Source organism: Nicotiana attenuata, chromosome 7 (genome assembly GCF_001879085.1).
Source record: "Nicotiana attenuata strain UT chromosome 7, NIATTr2, whole genome shotgun sequence".
Taxonomy (NCBI): domain Eukaryota; kingdom Viridiplantae; phylum Streptophyta; class Magnoliopsida; order Solanales; family Solanaceae; genus Nicotiana; species Nicotiana attenuata.
Window position 1 is genome coordinate 3,473,558 of NC_031995.1, and position 16,372 is coordinate 3,489,929.

The following is a 16,372-nucleotide window of genomic DNA, read 5'->3' on the forward strand; positions in this document are numbered from 1 at the left end:
CATTTAAAAAAAAAAAAAAAAAAAAAAAAAAAAAAAAAAACCCACACTTTTTCCTCCTTTCTGGGATTCTGCTATGATCTATAACTAATTGGCTCAGCTATATCTTTTCTGATGATTTCAATGAAACAGGGTCTGATAGAGATGCACAATTATCTAACGAGTGTTTATGAAGAGGGCGATGCCAGGTCAACTCTCATCACTATGGTCCAGGCGCTCAACCATGCAAAACATGGTGTTGACATCCTATCTGGCACTCAGGTATGATCCATCACCACTCTCAACCAAACCCTCTAAAAGAGCAATGGAAAAGAAACATATAAGAAAGAACAGTTTTCAGCTTAGCTTAAAGAGTGCCATGTTCTAGATAGAGAAAGTTTCTATTACTCGAAAGCTGCTAAATTTCATGAGAAGTCTTCAACCACAACACAGAATAGAGAGAAACAAACTTGAAGTGAATCGTTCTCCAGCTAGTACCTATTGTTGCGCGGACTCTCCAAAATGTTGCCGCAGCCGTGTCAGATCCTCCAAAAATACACTACTTTTGGTGGATCCGACACGTATCCGGCGATATTTTCGGTGAGTCAGAGCAACATAGGCTAGTACTAATTAAACTAATTCTACTGCAGGTAAGGACGCATTTTGCAAGGCCCAAATGGAAAGAAGTATTCAGCAAAATAGCTTCAAAACATCCGTACTCCACCGTAGGTAAAGAATTTCTACAACCTAAACTTGGATAAACTGTAAGCATACGTGGTTCCAAGAAGTGTTGTGTTACCTGAGCCTATTTGTTCACCTCTAGAGCTAAAGGACACTTCACCAATATGTCCAAACCTCCTGCCCATGGAAATTATCACATAATAGAGGCGAAGAAAGAAACTTTATATATAAAATAGAACAGATTAAACTTGAAGCGGAACTTTAATGACAGAAAATATAGATCACAATAACGACCAGTATGGCACTATAAATCCTAACTTATCTTTTGAAGGAAACTAAACAGGTAGTAACAGATGAGATGAAAAATGTGTTCTTTAAACTTCAAAAAAAACTCATACAGTTAGATCAAGCTGATACGAGAAACTATGTTAGTTTCTTCGTGACCATTGAAGGAAGAAGTAACCAACGGGGCCTTTCCGTGGTAACATTTTGCATTTTAGAGGGGAAGGAAAAAAGAGCTAAAAAGAAAGGAAGAGTATTAATCAATCAAGCTAGATTTGTTAATAACACAGTTACACATGATTCACAGGAGTCTTCTATTGTGGGTTGCCTGCGTTGGCAAAGGAATTGAAGAAGCTATCACAAGAATTGACTTACAAGACATCCACAAGATTTGAGTTCCACAAGGAGTACTTTTGAAATAGCAAATTTCGCAAATAACCAACACGGTATACTTTTTTTTCTTTTTATTTTTTGTAATTGTCCATAGATTAAGAGGAATGCATGTACCAATACACATTGATTCAGAGAAATGTAAATGCATATATCATACAAGTTATAATAGAGAAAGAAATCAAAAGAGTAGAGTTCTATCTATGGGAAAATGTAAATATTTGTCCTTTTGGGATCTCCACAAAAAGATCTTCCTACTGATACAAGAAAGCAATCATGTCTGTCGTTACACTATCAAAAACATAGGAACAATATTGTCCCACTACTATGCACCTATGTGCAGGGTGTGAAGAAGGGTATATCACATCCTCAGTGCATGTGTGAATATCACTAAGCAGCAAGTGTAAGGATGAAGAGGATAATTAAAGAAAAGAGCGCAAGAGAAGGAAGTAATATGGAAAGAAAGAAAAAAAAGGAAGAAGATGTGATGCTGCTTTATGAGGGGTAAGCACATGAGAAATCAAGCTACTACAAGGCAGTTACATTTATCAAGTGTCCTAACCAGCGATGGAAAGGATTATTTTCTTACTGCAAGATAAATAAATTGTCTCGTGTATTTGTTTCTATAAATTGTTATATTTTCTTATGTTGTCAAAAAGGTCCATTGACATATCAGAAATTACAGTGTGGATGAGAGCTGTCAATAAAGAATACTGAAGAAAGTTGATATAATTTTTTTGCATCAAACACAGGGAAACAGTGAATATAAATACATTCAGCACTTGTGCAGCAAAGAATCATAAAAGACTTCTGTATATCATTGAAAATAACAGTACAATGTGTTACCTACATGGAAAACGCAATTAGAATAAGAAACTGTAAATATCCAAAACTTGTTAGTCTTTCAATCCCTTGAGAAGTTTGGAAGCCCATCGGCGTACACGGCGCTTCAGTGTATAACCAACAACTACTCCAGCAACAAAGCAAATGGCACAGAGCTTTGAACAAGTCCATAGTGATACTGCTTGTCTGCAATCAAAGATATACAGCTTTACCATAAGAGCATCACCCATTTCCATTTGTTACATTCCTTGCAATAAGATGCTAAAGATTATCAAAGATACGAGATTAACATCACGCTAGACAGGGTAAATTGTAAAAAATAAAATAAAATAAGCCAATATAAAGAATACAATAACATCAACATACTCAGTGTATTACCACGGTGTAGGGTCTGGAAAGGGTATTGTGTACACACACCTTACCCCTACCAGGGGCGAATTTAAAGGGGAGATTATGGGGCAGGTGAACCCATGGTCTCTCCGCAAAATTAGATATTTTATATACGTGTTTTTTAGAATTGGTATATTATTAGCTGTTGGAACTCATGGTGCACTTGGTTGAAGATTGAGTTATTTATCAAGAGGAATAGGGATCAATTCCCACTTAATATAGTTTTTCCTCCTTTTCTTTAAGTAGTGCAACTATGTACTAGAAATACCAGATCCGCCTCTACCTCTGCCCCTACCTACATTACCTACCTTGTGGAGGTAGAGAGGCCGGTCCCGGTAGACCCTCGGCTTACGAACAACAACAACATCCCAGTGTAGTGGGGTCTGGGAGGGTAAGATGTATGCAGCCTTATCCCTACCTGGAAGGGCAGAGAGACGGTTTCCGATAGACCCTCAGGCTGGCTCACCAATATAAAGAATAAACTGAGCAAATTGGCTCGGACACCACAGTTATAAAAAAGTACATATATATGAAGAGCAAACTGAGAAACTTAAGGAGAAATTACGTGGGAGAGCGAGTAAGCAAGAGTTGTGACTGATCAGCGGAAGAAACAGAAACAGAGCCTGAAGATTTAACGGTAGGCTTTTGAAAAGCAGCAGAAATGGAACTTAAGCTGCTACTTGGATCCTGAGACATCGCACTACGATAAGCCTTATGTATTCCCTCCATAGTATCAGAGGCAAATTCACGAAATTGGGTATCCATTTATCAATTCAATCTCCAATAATTTAGGTTTCCCCTCCTACTCTTGTACTAGGGTTTTTAGGAGTTTGGACTGGAATGGCTGTTTCATTTGCAAACATGTTACATTGAAGTTATAATGGATTATAATTTGAGAATTAAAAGTATATTTTGGTCGAATTTTTTGTAAGTTAAAAATATCTTTTTCAGAAAATGTATTTATGAGCAACAATATAAGCAGTTTTGTGTTGTAATAAAAAGTTAACAAATTTCTAATTATGGATTAAAATACCTTAAAAAAGATTTAAAAAAATTCTAGGAGAGTGAAAAGTTTATAAATAATTACTCAATGGTATCAAAATTTAAAGTATAATTAAATATCAAAATTAATTTTTTTTCTTTTTCAACTACAAAAATATATAAATAATGTATATAGAAACCATTTGATAATTTAAAGATATATTTGAATCGTTTTGTTTGTTTATGTGTTCGCATGAAATGTTAAAGAATCAAACTGGACAATTATTAGAGTGACGGGTGTTTGACCAAAAAGTATAAACCTTCTGTTAAATTAATTAATTTTGTGTAATAAGGGGTTAAACCTAGTCAATGATAATACTTCTAGATTTAGAACTAATTAACACGAGATTAATTAGTTTAACCGAAGGTTTATACTTTTTGGTCAAACAATTTGGCACCATCTGTGAGGAATTAAATACAGTGTTCATTTAATATTCCAAGAAACTTGAGCAATGATAGAAGAATATCAAGTAATAAATAACCGTAAATGGCATTAATGTAATAAGGAGAATGACTCACCCAATATTGAATGAGGTGCATGATTCTTCTTTCTGACAATGATGAGTACAGACAAATCCTAAAATATTGGAACTATTCTTGGATCGAATGGAAAAGTATGGAATAATGGATGGTAGAATCTTAGTAAAAAGGTAGTGTTTGTATCTTTTCTGGAGAGAGAGAGTCTTCTTATCAAAAAGTGTTCTTATCAAATGAATATTACATGTCCTTTCCCCTTATCTCTTTTTCTATTTATATGGGACATATCCCCAGTCAACCCTAAAAGTACAAGTACAGAGAATATTCAATGAAATATTCCCTTAAAAATCCTATTATTAGTACTCTGTTCTTGATACTTGACCTCGGTCGTTATTGACCGCCCGGCTATGAGCCCCATTATTTACTAGTCGACCTCAGCCACATCATTTTCCATAACACCACTTCGTGCTAAATTCTCTTGGGGCAGATTTTGACCTAAACAGTTAGTCCCTCCGCTCATCGGGGTCGACCCTGGACGACCTCGATGAGCGGACTCTGTTAGTTATGGTTGAGAAGTTTAGGCGAACAGGTCGAGTAGTAGGGTTTCAGACGTGGTAGCAATGTGGCTCTTTGTGAGCCGCAACCTAGGGTCACGTCGATTCAGAATGACATCATGACATTATGCGTCATTATTGCGCGTTTTCCCGATGCCTTACGTCGTTTCCCGTGCATCTGCCATTTCGATACATGCGCTAGGCATTGACGGTTTGCTGTATTGATGCCTGAATTCTCATAAATAGGGATATGAAACCCTTTGCCTTATTCTTTACACCCTTAGATATTGAATCCCTGTGTCCCCTTCTTCCTTCTTCATTCAGAGTTCTTGCTCTCATTACCTTTACTCCCGTATTCTTGCTTTCACCGATTCTGGTGACTTCTTCTACTCACGACTCTTCTGTGCTTATATCTTCTTTATATATAAACAAGCAAAGATGGTTAACGTATTTTCTAGTTCTGGGAGGGTAACTGATAACATTCATGGCAGCTCAACATCATTAAAGGAGAAGGATGAAGCTCTGGAAGCTCCAAGAAGGCCCATGACAAGGTCTCAAACAAAGAAATTTCAAGACAAGCTTAATGGGCTTCAATTGGCAATTAAAAAGTGTCTTATAATAGAAGAAGAGCTCCAGCACAAGGAGGATCTTTGGGCCAAGTCTTACAACTATTTTGAGGCCCAAATTAAAATCCAAGAGGAGATGGAATGAGGCCTAAATTTTCCCCAAAAGAGAGGAATTTTCAGCAGCCCAAACAAGCCCAAAAATAGTTTCTAGAATATATATTTAATAGTTGTTTTAGGCTTCATTTGTTTGCACCTAATGGAGGTCTGAATCTGAATCATTCAGATCTAGCCCATTAAGTGTATTTGTTTTTTAAATCTTAACTCTAATTATTCAGATCCAGCCCATTAAGTCTATTTGTTTTTTCTCTTTTAAAAGCTCTTAATAGGTCTGAAAAGATCTTATTCGGGTAGATCCATAACAAAGTCCTACTGTCGCTCAGACTCTTGAAAAAACGGTACTGACTTTATTTTCGCAAAGTTTCGCTCAACGACTGCTTTATTTTAGCAAAGTTTCACGCTTCTCTTCTCCATCTTCTTTGCATAAATTTCACGCCTCTTTCACTCTCCATCTATCATCATCTACTCTAATTTGTTTTCTCTTCAACAGGTAAGTTCTAAAACCTTTAGAATTTCTTGCCATTATTTTATGAGATTCCCAATTCCCTTGCCTATTATTTTGTATAATACTTGTTTGAGTTTCAAGATTTCAATTATATTCTCTGATAGTTAGTTCTACAGTGAAAAATTAGAAATTTTTATGAAACTTTTGAGGTTTATCTCTGGATTGTATTAGCAAAGGGGTTTTTGATTTTTTTTTTAGAAAGAAACAATGAAACTGTGAAAAACTAAGAAGAAGGAACCCCCCCTTTCCCAATCTTTCCATACACAATATCAATATGGGGTAGAAATATAAAAAGAAGTTATAATTAATATAACTCGCTTACAATCACAACTTGAAAGTAGAAACTCGCATACTATGTTATGAACTATATAAAGAATGTAAGAGCTGCATTTTGCCAATACCAAATCAAAATATCTGAACTTTTGTTGTGTGACACAGACTAGAGTTTATATTGCTTGTCCATTATTCCCTGACTTTGTCAACAATATTATGCCAGAGGGTCTTTTCTCAAGTTACTTCTGCTTAATGTTTTTATTTTATATGAGAACACCTTTCCTTACCTCTGGCATAAGTAATAATCAGATCTTTTGTGTTGGAGAAAAAAAGATAAAGTCTGTTAAGCTGATAATATCTTCATTTTGCCTCATCAGCTCATTTTCTATAATCATTACTATTTTATATTTCAGCTAAGGAACAATCTAGTGAAAATTCAAGAGCAAGTTGGAAAAATATGAATGTAGTAAAAACCTTTTTAGAAAGTTGTATCCAAGAAATATCCTTAAACGGGAGACTTGGAAGTAGTTTAAAGGCAGATTGATGGAACAAAGTTAGACTAGTGTTGGAGACTTCTCATGGCTTTAGCGTCACACAAAAGCAGATGAAGAATCATTATGATTATCTAAAAGAAAAGTATCAAGCTTGGTTGCCAATAACCAAAAAGACCGGCAATATTTATGACCCAACAACCAATACCATTCTAATGTCTAATAGTGAGTGGGATGAGTACATAAAGGTTAGTTCATTATCTAGTAATTTAATTTTTCCTTTTTTCTTTTCTATAAAGAAAAAAGTTTGACATGCATATTAAAAATCTCTTTATTATAGGCTCATCCAAAAGCAAAGGCATTGAAGACCTCGCCTCTACCATTCCCAGATCTTTGTACAAAACTTTTTGAGGGTTCTACTACAATAGGAATTCATGGTTGGAGTCCAAGTTGTACATATCCCCGCCCTGGTGTCTCTTCTGTAGCTACTACTATAGATGTAGATACACTTGATAGCATCGAAGATCTAGTTGGTAATAAGAATGATGGAGCTCCTACTGATTATCCATCTCAGTCTTCAGTTCCAATTGAAAAGAAACATTTGGGAAAGAAAAAAAAATCGCATCATCTCAATTGGACATTGAAGAGAAGATGAGTAATGCATTAGAGTTATTGGTTAAAAAAAATAGCGGGCCTGACGTTGAAGAGTGCATGGTAAAACTAGAAGAACTTGGATGGGAAGAACCATTATACAGTGCAACTGTTAGTATACCTTGTGAAGGTGACAGCTACAGGAAAGCATGGATGAACATTACCGAGGTCGACAAATTAGAGAATTGGATTAAGGCCATGAGAAAAAAAATGGGGCTTATTTGATTTTGCTAATTAGCTAGATTATTAATTAGACGTTAATAATATGAAACCTTCTTTGGTTTTTCCAACTATTATCGATTATGCTTGTTTAACTTTTTAATATTATATTATGCTCGTGGAATATTTTTAATCTGTGATATACCTTTTTGAAATGTCTTATTTGAAGTATGTTTTATTTGCGTGGTATTGTTTTATTAATTAATTTATTTTGATCATGTAACTTTTAAATATTTTTCAAATACATGATGTGGTATGCTTACTATTGTGTATTACACATTCTCTTTGTTACAACAGTTTTGACATGGACATTGAGGATCAAGTATTAGCGTTGATGATCTTGTATTTGTGTAAAAATCATTTTAGACTCAAGAATATCCAAAGAAATAAAAATTTAACTTCATCTTTATCAGGTGAAAAGTACACACAAGAATTGTTGTCCGGCTCTAGTAGACAGTGTTTAGAACTGATGCGCATGTCTCGTGAAGTATATGTTCGGCTATGTCAGCATTTTAGTCATAAAGGTTGGCTCATAGATAGCAAATATATTTCCGTCAAAGAAAAGATAGCAATATTCCTGACCATTATAGGTCATAATGAGCGTTTTGTGGTTATGAAGAGAAGATTTCAACATTCTTCGCAAATGGTTCACAAATATTTTCATGAGGTTCTTGAAGCAATGATGTTATTTGCAAAAGAGATGATATCATCTACAACCTCTGATTCAAATCCACAAATTTCTGGTGCTCATAAAAAGTTACAAAAATATTTTAAGGTATTATGTGCTATAAAATTATTATATAACTCCGTAAGAAAAAAATTCATAACTATTAACATAAAATTATTATTTTTATTTGCAGGGTGCAATAGGTGCACTCGACGGGACATTAGTACATGCAGTTATTCCAGCTAATCAACAAATTATTTACAGAGGAAGAGGAAAGGGTAAATGTTATCAGAATGTTTTAGCTATATGTGATTTTAACATGGTCTTTACTTATGTTTATGCTGGATGGGAAAGGGTAGCACATGATGCACGTGTTCTAACAGAGATCACATCTAATCCAGATAATGGCTTTCCATTTCCTCCTTCTAGTAAGTGATACAACTTTTTAAACTATTCTGAAATAATAAGTTAGATGTTTATTATATTCATTTAACTTTTTCTTTTGATGACAGATAAGTACTATTTATGTGATGCGGCGTATCCTAATACTCGAGGATTTCTAGCACCATATCGTAATATTCGATATTGGTTAGGAGATTATCATCGTAGACGGGCCATAAATAAGGAGGAAAAATTTAACCATGCTCATGCACGACTCAGAAATGTTATTGAACGTGCTTATGGAGTTTTAAAAGCAAGATTCCCAATATTGGACAAGATGGCTCCATATTCTATTGATGTCCAAAGAGATGTTGTTATTGCATGTTTTGCAGTTCATAATTTTATCAGAAAAGAGCGACTAAATGATGACATGTTTAATCAATATGATTTGCCTCAAATAATATTTGAGGAAGAAGGAGAACACGAACAAGTATTGGATGAAACAAATGGACCTAGCTGGACAACTGAAGATTCTCAATTTATGAACAATATGCGTGAAGAAATTGCACTTCAGCTAATGCAAGGAAGAGGAAATGCTTGATAGTTTTATATTTTTGTTATTAGAAATATGTTTTTAATGTGTGAACATTAGAATTTGAAATAATGTTAATTAACTATTTTATTTGAATTTTATATATGTTTAAATATAGATAAATTGCACATATTCAGATACTAAAAACAAACAGTCTTAATCATTCAGTGTTCAGATTCAGAGATAGTATATTAATTATTCAGTTGCGTATTCAGATTCAGACGTCTGAATCTTAATACACTTTTTCATATTCAGACGTGTGTTCAGATTCAGACCTCTTAATCTTAATAAAAACAAATGAGGCCTTAGTGCTCCTTGACTAATTAATCTATGAGACAATATTCTACAGCCTATAATCACAATTATTGGATAAACCTATCCACCAAGGTTGGAATAAAAATGTGATTACACAGAGTGTTGTAGCTAGGATTAGGACCTGACATGTTCATCTTACTATTATATGCCATAATCTTATTTCCAGTTACCGGGTAAATCTGCCAATCAAAGTTGGAAAGGATTAGCTGACGCTGNTATTAGGCCAAAAATCACATCATATTGGACCGGAGGGAGTACTATATAAAGGGGTGCTTGTCTTCCATTGTAAAACATTATTGAAGATTAATATTATTATTATTGTGAGTTCTTTTGAACCTTTGTGAACTTTACTTTGAAGATTTATCTTGCAACCCTAACTAGTTCATAGCTTAAGGTAGTAAGATAAGTTTTTTTTTCTTGTGATATCTTTGGTTTCTTTTGATATTCTTCGAAGGCGACTAGTTTCTTTTACTAGTTGTTGTCGTAAGTTATTCAAACTAGAAGTCAAGATCCGAATCTAGTTCTTGATTAGTTTATCTCTAGTGAAGGCAATTGGTTTCATAACCAACTTGTTGTCATTAGGATCTTGTCAAAATCTAGATTAACCTAATCTCGGGGTTCTTGGACCTTTCCTTGAATTTCGACATATCTAGTTTATTTTTCTTGCTTTTCTTAATCCGCTTTCATTTCTTTACTACTTCCGCATTTCATCAACTTATTTTCTTTAAGTTCTTGGATCTCCCAACCTTAGTATTATCAAGTGGTATCAGAGTTGGTTGTATCAAGATTCCGTTCTTAATAAATCTTGGGGATTTCTTGAACAAAGGAGCAAAAAAAAAAAAATTTACTGTAGCAGTGAATAGTACGCTATAAAAAAAAGTAAAAAAAAAAACAAAAACAAAAAAAAGGGAGAAACATATTTGCTCTTGAAGAAATCAAATTTTTATTTGTGTTTGTTTCCAAAGTCAAGAAAGGAAACAAGAAGAGGGGATCCTAGATCTTTAAGAATAAAAAAAAATCAATTTTTCTAATCCTTTGATCTTGTTCTAGAAAAAATCTTTTTCTTTGTTCGAGGTTTGTTTCAACTAAATCCTACTCTTTTTAGGATTCGTTCTTCACTTTCTTTAGTGCCCCAAAATTCCTTGTTTTACTACTGAGGACTTTGATACGAGTTGGGTTTAACTATAAATCTACAAGGTATTTTCCAAAGGTTAGTTGAGCGGAAAAAGGCAAGAGTGAGCGAGAACAATTGAGGGAAAGAGCCAAAGTTTGAGTGATAACTATTATTATTATTTTTGTTATTTTAAGAAAGATGTCTCATACAGATGCTAGTGATGATGAACAAAGGACTCTTCAAAAAGCCGAAATCCGAGCAAGAAATGATTTCACTCTACAAGCTATGCATCAACAATTCGAGAGATGGAACTTGCAATTCCAAGAGATAAGGGATACTATTGCCGAACAAAATGAGACAATAGCTGCACTTAGGAGGGGAAATCAACCTGATGTACAACCTCGAAATAATCCTAGGCCTCATAATAGAAGAAATGTACCCCGTGCCCCCATTGTAAATCAAGAAAACCCTATAGATGATTTTGTTGATGATCTTGATGTAAATCTAGATAGGGTGGGAAGAGATAGGAGGGGACAACGAGGTAGAGTAGAAGATGATAATATTAGCAGCATAAAAATGAAGATGCCATCTTTCAAGGGCACAAGAGACCCAGACTTGTACCTTGACTGGGAGCGGAAAGTTGAGGCCATCATTGACTGTCACCACTACTCTGAAGGTAAGAAGGTTAAACTTGCTATTGTTGAATTTTCTGATTATGCTTCTATTTGGTGGAAAAAGCTTACAAGAGACAGACAACAAGATGGAGAACCACCCATTGCTACTTGGACCGAGATGAAGAGAGTCATGAGGAAGAGGTTTGTGCCTTCCCACTTTCAAAGAGACCTGCAACTGCGTCTTCAAACCTTGAAGCAAGGAACCATGACTGTTGATGAATACTTTAAAGCTATGGATATGGCTATGGTCCAAGCTAATTGTATGGAAGAAGAAGAGGCCACTATGGCTAGATTTCTTAATGGTTTAAATAGAGAAATAGCTGATGTAGTAGAGATACAACAATATGTAACTATAGAAAGGCAGCAAGCTAGCTCATGGAGAAGTCGGCCAAACACCAATTCCAAGAAGCCATGGCCAAAACAAGAAGTGATTTCTAGACCTCAAGAAGACAAGGGGAAAGGTAAAGTTGATGAGAAAGAGGGAGGTAAAGCTTTCAATTCTAGATCCTCTAAACCTTCTAGTTCCATTCAATGTCACAAATGTCATGGAAGAGGCCATATGATGCATGAATGTCCAAATAGAAGAAATATTCTTTTGAGAGAAGATGGAGGATATGAGAGTGAAAAAAGTGAGGAAGAAGAGAGAGGAGTAAGTGAAGATGATGTAGAACTTCCTAATGATGGTTTGGTTGGGGTAACTAGGAGGACTATAGTTGGAGAATATGAGGGAGAAAAAAGTGAGGAAGAGGAAGAAGAGGAAGGTGTGAGTGAAGATGATGTAGAGTTACTTCCAATGATGGTTTGGTTGGGGTAGTTAGGAGGATTATGACTATTAGTTTAGGAATCAGTAGTGAAGAACAAAGAGAGAATATATTTCATATTAGGTGTGGAATAAAGGGGAAAACTTGTTCTATGATTGTTTATAGTGGTAGTTGTGCTAATGTGGTGAGTTCACACTTGGTGAACATGTTAGAACTTGCATGCATGAAACGCCCTAAGCCCTATAGACTCTAATGGTTGAATGATAGTGGTGAACTGAAAGTCAACAAACAATGCATGATTTCCTTCAATGTTGGTAGGTATGTGGATGATGTTCTTTGTGATGTGGTTCCTATGCAAGCTTGCCACATCTTGTTAGGTCGTCCGTGGCAATATGATAGGAATATTTTTCATGATGGAAGAAAGAATAGATATTCTCTTGAGCTTAATGGCAAGAAGTATACTCTTGCACCTTTAAGTCCTTCTCAAGTGTTTGAGGATCAAAAGAGATTGAGAGAAATGATGGGAAAACAAAGGGGAGGAAAAAAAAATGAGCTTGAGGGAAAAGAAAAGAAAGAAGGCCAAGAGGTAGAAAAAAAGAGAAATGGCCAAGAGAGAGAGAGAGAGGGCAGCAACTTGGGCAAAGTGGTAAAAGAGGGTTTAAGTGATAAAAAGGAAAGTTTTGGTGAGCGGAAAGAGGCAAAGAAAAAGAAAAAGGAGAGTTTGTACATAAAAGCCAAAGAGTGTTTGAATGCAAGGAAAGAGGGGTTGCCTATTATACTACTTACTTACAAAGAAGTTTTGATTAATTCTGAATCACTAACTTCTTCTTTGCCAAGTAGTGTTTCTTCTCTTTTGCATGATTTTGATGATATCTTCCCTGAGGATATCCCTAAAGGTCTACCACCTTTGCGTGGCATTGAGCACCAAATTGACTTTGTGCCTGGAGAACAAATTCCAAATAGGCCTGCTTATAGGAGTAATCCAGAAGAGACAAAAGAGCTTCAAAGGCAAGTTGAGGAGTTGCTTGAGAAAGGTTTTGTGAGAGAGAGCATGAGCCCTTGCTCCGTTCCCGTCCTATTGGTACCCAAAAAGGATGGAACTTGGAGGATGTGCGTGGATTGTAGAGCAATCAACAAGATAACGGTAAAGTATCGCCATCCTATTCCTCGTCTTGATGACATGTTGGATCAATTGCATGGATCCAAAATCTTTTCTAAAATTGATCTAAAAAGTGGTTACCATCAGATTCGAATGAATCCTGGAGATGAATGGAAAACTGCTTTTAAGACCAAATATGGGCTTTATGAGTGGTTAGTTATGCCTTTTGGCTTGACTAATGCACCCAGCACTTTCATGAGATTGATGAATCATATCTTTAAGGATTTTCATGGGAAATTTGTGGTAGTTTATTTTGATGATATCTTGATTTATTCTAAAAATCTAGATGAGCATGTGGAACACTTAAAACAAGTTTTTGAAGTTCTCAGAAAGCAACACTTGTTTGCTAATCTTAAAAAGTGTACTTTTTGTGTGGATCATGTGGTATTCTTGGGTTTTGTGGTTAGTTCTAAGGGAGTTGAAGTTGATGAAGAGAAAATCAAGGCAATTAAAGAATGGCCTAAACCTAACAGTATAACTGAAGTTAGGAGTTTTCACGGGCTTGCTAGTTTTTATAGGAGATTCGTTCGAGACTTTAGCACCATTGCTGCTCCTTTAACTGAAGTTGTTAAGAAAGATAAGGTTTTTTCATGGGGAAAAGAACAAGATGATGCTTTTAACTTGTTGAAAGAAAAATTGTGTTATGCTCCTCTTTTGCAATTACCCGATTTTTCTAAATCTTTTGAGGTTGAATGTGATGCCTCTAGAAAAGGAATAGGTGTTGTTTTAATGCAAGACTCGAAGCCCATTGCATACTTTAGTGAAAAGCTGAGTGGAACTACGCTGAACTACTCAACTTATGACAAAGAGCTATATGCTTTGGTAAGGGCTTTAGCTACATGACAACATTATTTGTGGCCAAGAGAGTTTGTGGTTAAGACTGATCATGAATCCTTGAGATATTTGAAAAGCCAAGGTAAGCTTAATCGGCGCCATGCAAAATAGGTTGAATTCATTGAAACTTTCCCATATGTGATTTCTTACAAGCAAACAAAAGAGAATGTGGTTGCTGATGCACTTTCAAGAAGGTATGTCTTGGTTTCTTCTCTTACTTTTAAATTGATGGGTTTTGATCAAATCAAGGAACTTTATTCTAATGATTCTGATTTTGGCAAGGCTTTTGCAGAATGTAAGTTGGGTCCTTATGAGAGGTTCAATCTTCAAGATGGGTTCCTTTTTAAGGAAAATAAATTGTGTATTCCTAATTGCTCTTTGCGTGAATTGTTTGTTAGGGAAGCACATTGTGGTGGACTCATGGGACACTTTGGAGTGCCCAACACTTTGGATATACTTGCTGAACATTTTTTTTTGGCCTGGCATGCGAAAGGATGTTGAAAAAGTGTGCTCTCAATGTCTTGAATGTAAACAAGCCAAATCAAAATTGTTACCACATGGCCTTTATACTCCTTTACCTGTCCCTACTTCTCCTTGGATTGATATTTCTATGAATTTTGTGTTAGGACTTCCTAGAACTAAGTATGGTAAGGATAGTATATTTGGGGTGGTAGATAGGTTTTCAAAAATGGCTCGTTTTATTCCATGCTTGAAGACTAATGATGCGTTACATGTAGCTGATTTATTTGTGAAGGAAGTGGTTAAATTACATGGCATACCTAAAACTATCGTTAGTGATAGGGATGCTAAATTTTTAAGTCACTTTTGGAGAGTTCTTTGGGCGAAGTTGGGAACTAAGTTGCTATTTTCTACATCTTGTCACCCACAAACTGATGGGCAAACTGAAGTAGTTAATAGGACCTTAGGGAATATGTTGAGAGCTGTTTTAAAAGGAAAATTAACTTCTTGGGAAGAACATTTGCCCATGGTAGAGTTTGCCTATAATAGAACTATCCACTCTTCTACTAGTAAGTCTCCTTTTGAAGTTGTTTATGGATTCAATCCCTTCACTCCCCTTGATTTGTTACCTTTGCCTACTAATGACATTGTCAATCTTGATGGTAGAAATAAGGCTGAAATGATGAAGAAGATTCATGAACATACAAGACTTGCAATTGAACAGAAGAATGAACAAACTGCCTTAAGAAGAAATAAGGGGCGAAAATCTGTCATTTTTAAGCCTGGAGATTTAGTTTGGGTGCATTTTAGGAAGGAATGATTTCCTGCCAAACGAAGATCCAAATTAGATCCAAGAGGAGATGGGCCATTTGAAGTCCTTAAAAGGATTGGAGACAATGCTTACAAACTTGACCTTCCTAGTGAATATCAAGTTAGTGCTACCTTCAATGTTTCTGATCTTTCCTTGTTTGATGCAGGCTCGAATTCAAGGGCGAATTCTCTTCAAGAAGAGGGGAATGATAGCATTCATGGCAGCTCAACATCATTAAAAGAGAAGGATGAAGCTCTGGAAGCTCCAAGAAGGCCCATGACAAGGTCTCAAACAAAGAAATTTCAAGACAAGCTTAATGGGCTTCAATTGGCAATTAAAAAGTGTCTTATAATAGAAGAAGAGCTCCAGCACAAGGAGGATCTTTGGGCCAAGTCTTACAACTATTTTGAGGCCCAAATTAAAGTCCAAGAGGAGATGGAATGAGGTCCAAATTTGCCCCAAAAGAGAGGAATTTTCAGCAGCCCAAATAAGCCCAAAAATAGTTTCTAGAATATATATTTAATAGTTGTTTTAATCTATGTTGACTTGCATTGGTCTATGTGTATGTTGACTACATTGGTCTTAGTGTGGGTAGTCTTCTATGCTTCTAGGGAATATAATTCTCATTTATTGAAGTCTTGACTGGCTCCTTCTTTACTACTATATAAAGGGGTGCTTGTCTTCCATTGTAAAACATTATTGAAGATTAATATTATTATTATTGTGAGTTCTTTTGAACCTTTGTGAACTTTACTTTGAAGATTTATCTTGAAACCCTAACTAGTTCATAGCTTAAGGTAGTAAGATAATTTTTCTTTCTTGTGATATCTTTGGTTTCTTTTGATATTCTTCGAACGCGACTAGTTTCTTTTACTAGTTGTTGTCGTAAGTTATTCAAACTAGAAGTCAAGATCCGAATCTAGTTCTTGATTAGTTTATCTCTAGTGAAGGCAATTGGTTTCATTATCAACTTGTTGTCATTAGGATCTTGCAAAATCTAGATTAACCTAATCTCGGGGTTCTTGGACCTTTCCTTGAATTTCGACATATCTAGTTTATTTTTCTTGCTTTTCTTAATCCGCTTTCATTTCTTTACTACTTCCGCATTTCATCAGCTTATTTTCTTTAAGTTCTTGGATCTCCCAACCT

At 35.5% G+C, this 16,372-nt stretch overlaps 3 protein-coding genes across 5 annotated transcripts in view; 2 read left to right on the plus strand and 1 right to left on the minus strand.

Moving 5' to 3' along the window:
- LOC109228536 (respiratory burst oxidase homolog protein E-like) overlaps nucleotides 1-2,061 on the plus strand; it is a 13,695-nt gene extending 11,634 nt beyond the window's left edge. For 2 of the 3 annotated variants that reach the window (XM_019393658.1, XM_019393657.1), the window contains 3 exons: nucleotides 130-258; nucleotides 627-705; nucleotides 1,247-2,061. In XM_019393658.1, coding sequence (XP_019249203.1) covers nucleotides 130-258; nucleotides 627-705; nucleotides 1,247-1,356 — 318 coding nt within the window. In that variant the 3' untranslated portion in view covers nucleotides 1,357-2,061. The remainder of the gene's footprint in view (nucleotides 1-129; nucleotides 259-626; nucleotides 706-1,246) is intronic. The other variant, XM_019393659.1, reaches the window with a different exon arrangement.
- On the minus strand, nucleotides 2,053-3,440 carry LOC109228537. Its single transcript, XM_019393660.1, has 2 exons — nucleotides 3,128-3,440; nucleotides 2,053-2,358 (listed from the first exon to the last, which is right to left on the minus strand). Exons 1-2 carry the CDS (start codon nucleotides 3,325-3,327, stop codon nucleotides 2,226-2,228), a joined length of 333 nt encoding a protein of 110 aa, XP_019249205.1. The 5' UTR covers nucleotides 3,328-3,440; the 3' UTR covers nucleotides 2,053-2,225.
- On the plus strand, nucleotides 8,100-9,105 carry LOC109229783. Its single transcript, XM_019395336.1, has 3 exons — nucleotides 8,100-8,231; nucleotides 8,317-8,551; nucleotides 8,636-9,105. The coding sequence occupies exons 1-3, from the start codon at nucleotides 8,100-8,102 to the stop codon at nucleotides 9,103-9,105; spliced, it is 837 nt and encodes a 278-aa protein (XP_019250881.1).

Excerpts from the sequence above, each read along its gene's own strand:
- LOC109228537 (XM_019393660.1), bottom strand. The coding sequence starts at position 3,327 with ATGGATACCCAATTTCGTGAATTTGCCTCTGATACTATGGAGGGAATA. Across the intron at positions 2,359-3,127 it reads TTGCTTACTCGCTCTCCCAC|ACAAGCAGTATCACTATGGA; the intron begins GTAATTTCTCCT and ends CTTTGATTGCAG.
- LOC109229783 (XM_019395336.1), top strand. The coding sequence starts at position 8,100 with ATGGTTCACAAATATTTTCATGAGGTTCTTGAAGCAATGATGTTATTT. Across the intron at positions 8,232-8,316 it reads AGTTACAAAAATATTTTAAG|GGTGCAATAGGTGCACTCGA; the intron begins GTATTATGTGCT and ends TTTTATTTGCAG. Across the intron at positions 8,552-8,635 it reads CTTTCCATTTCCTCCTTCTA|ATAAGTACTATTTATGTGAT; the intron begins GTAAGTGATACA and ends TTTTGATGACAG.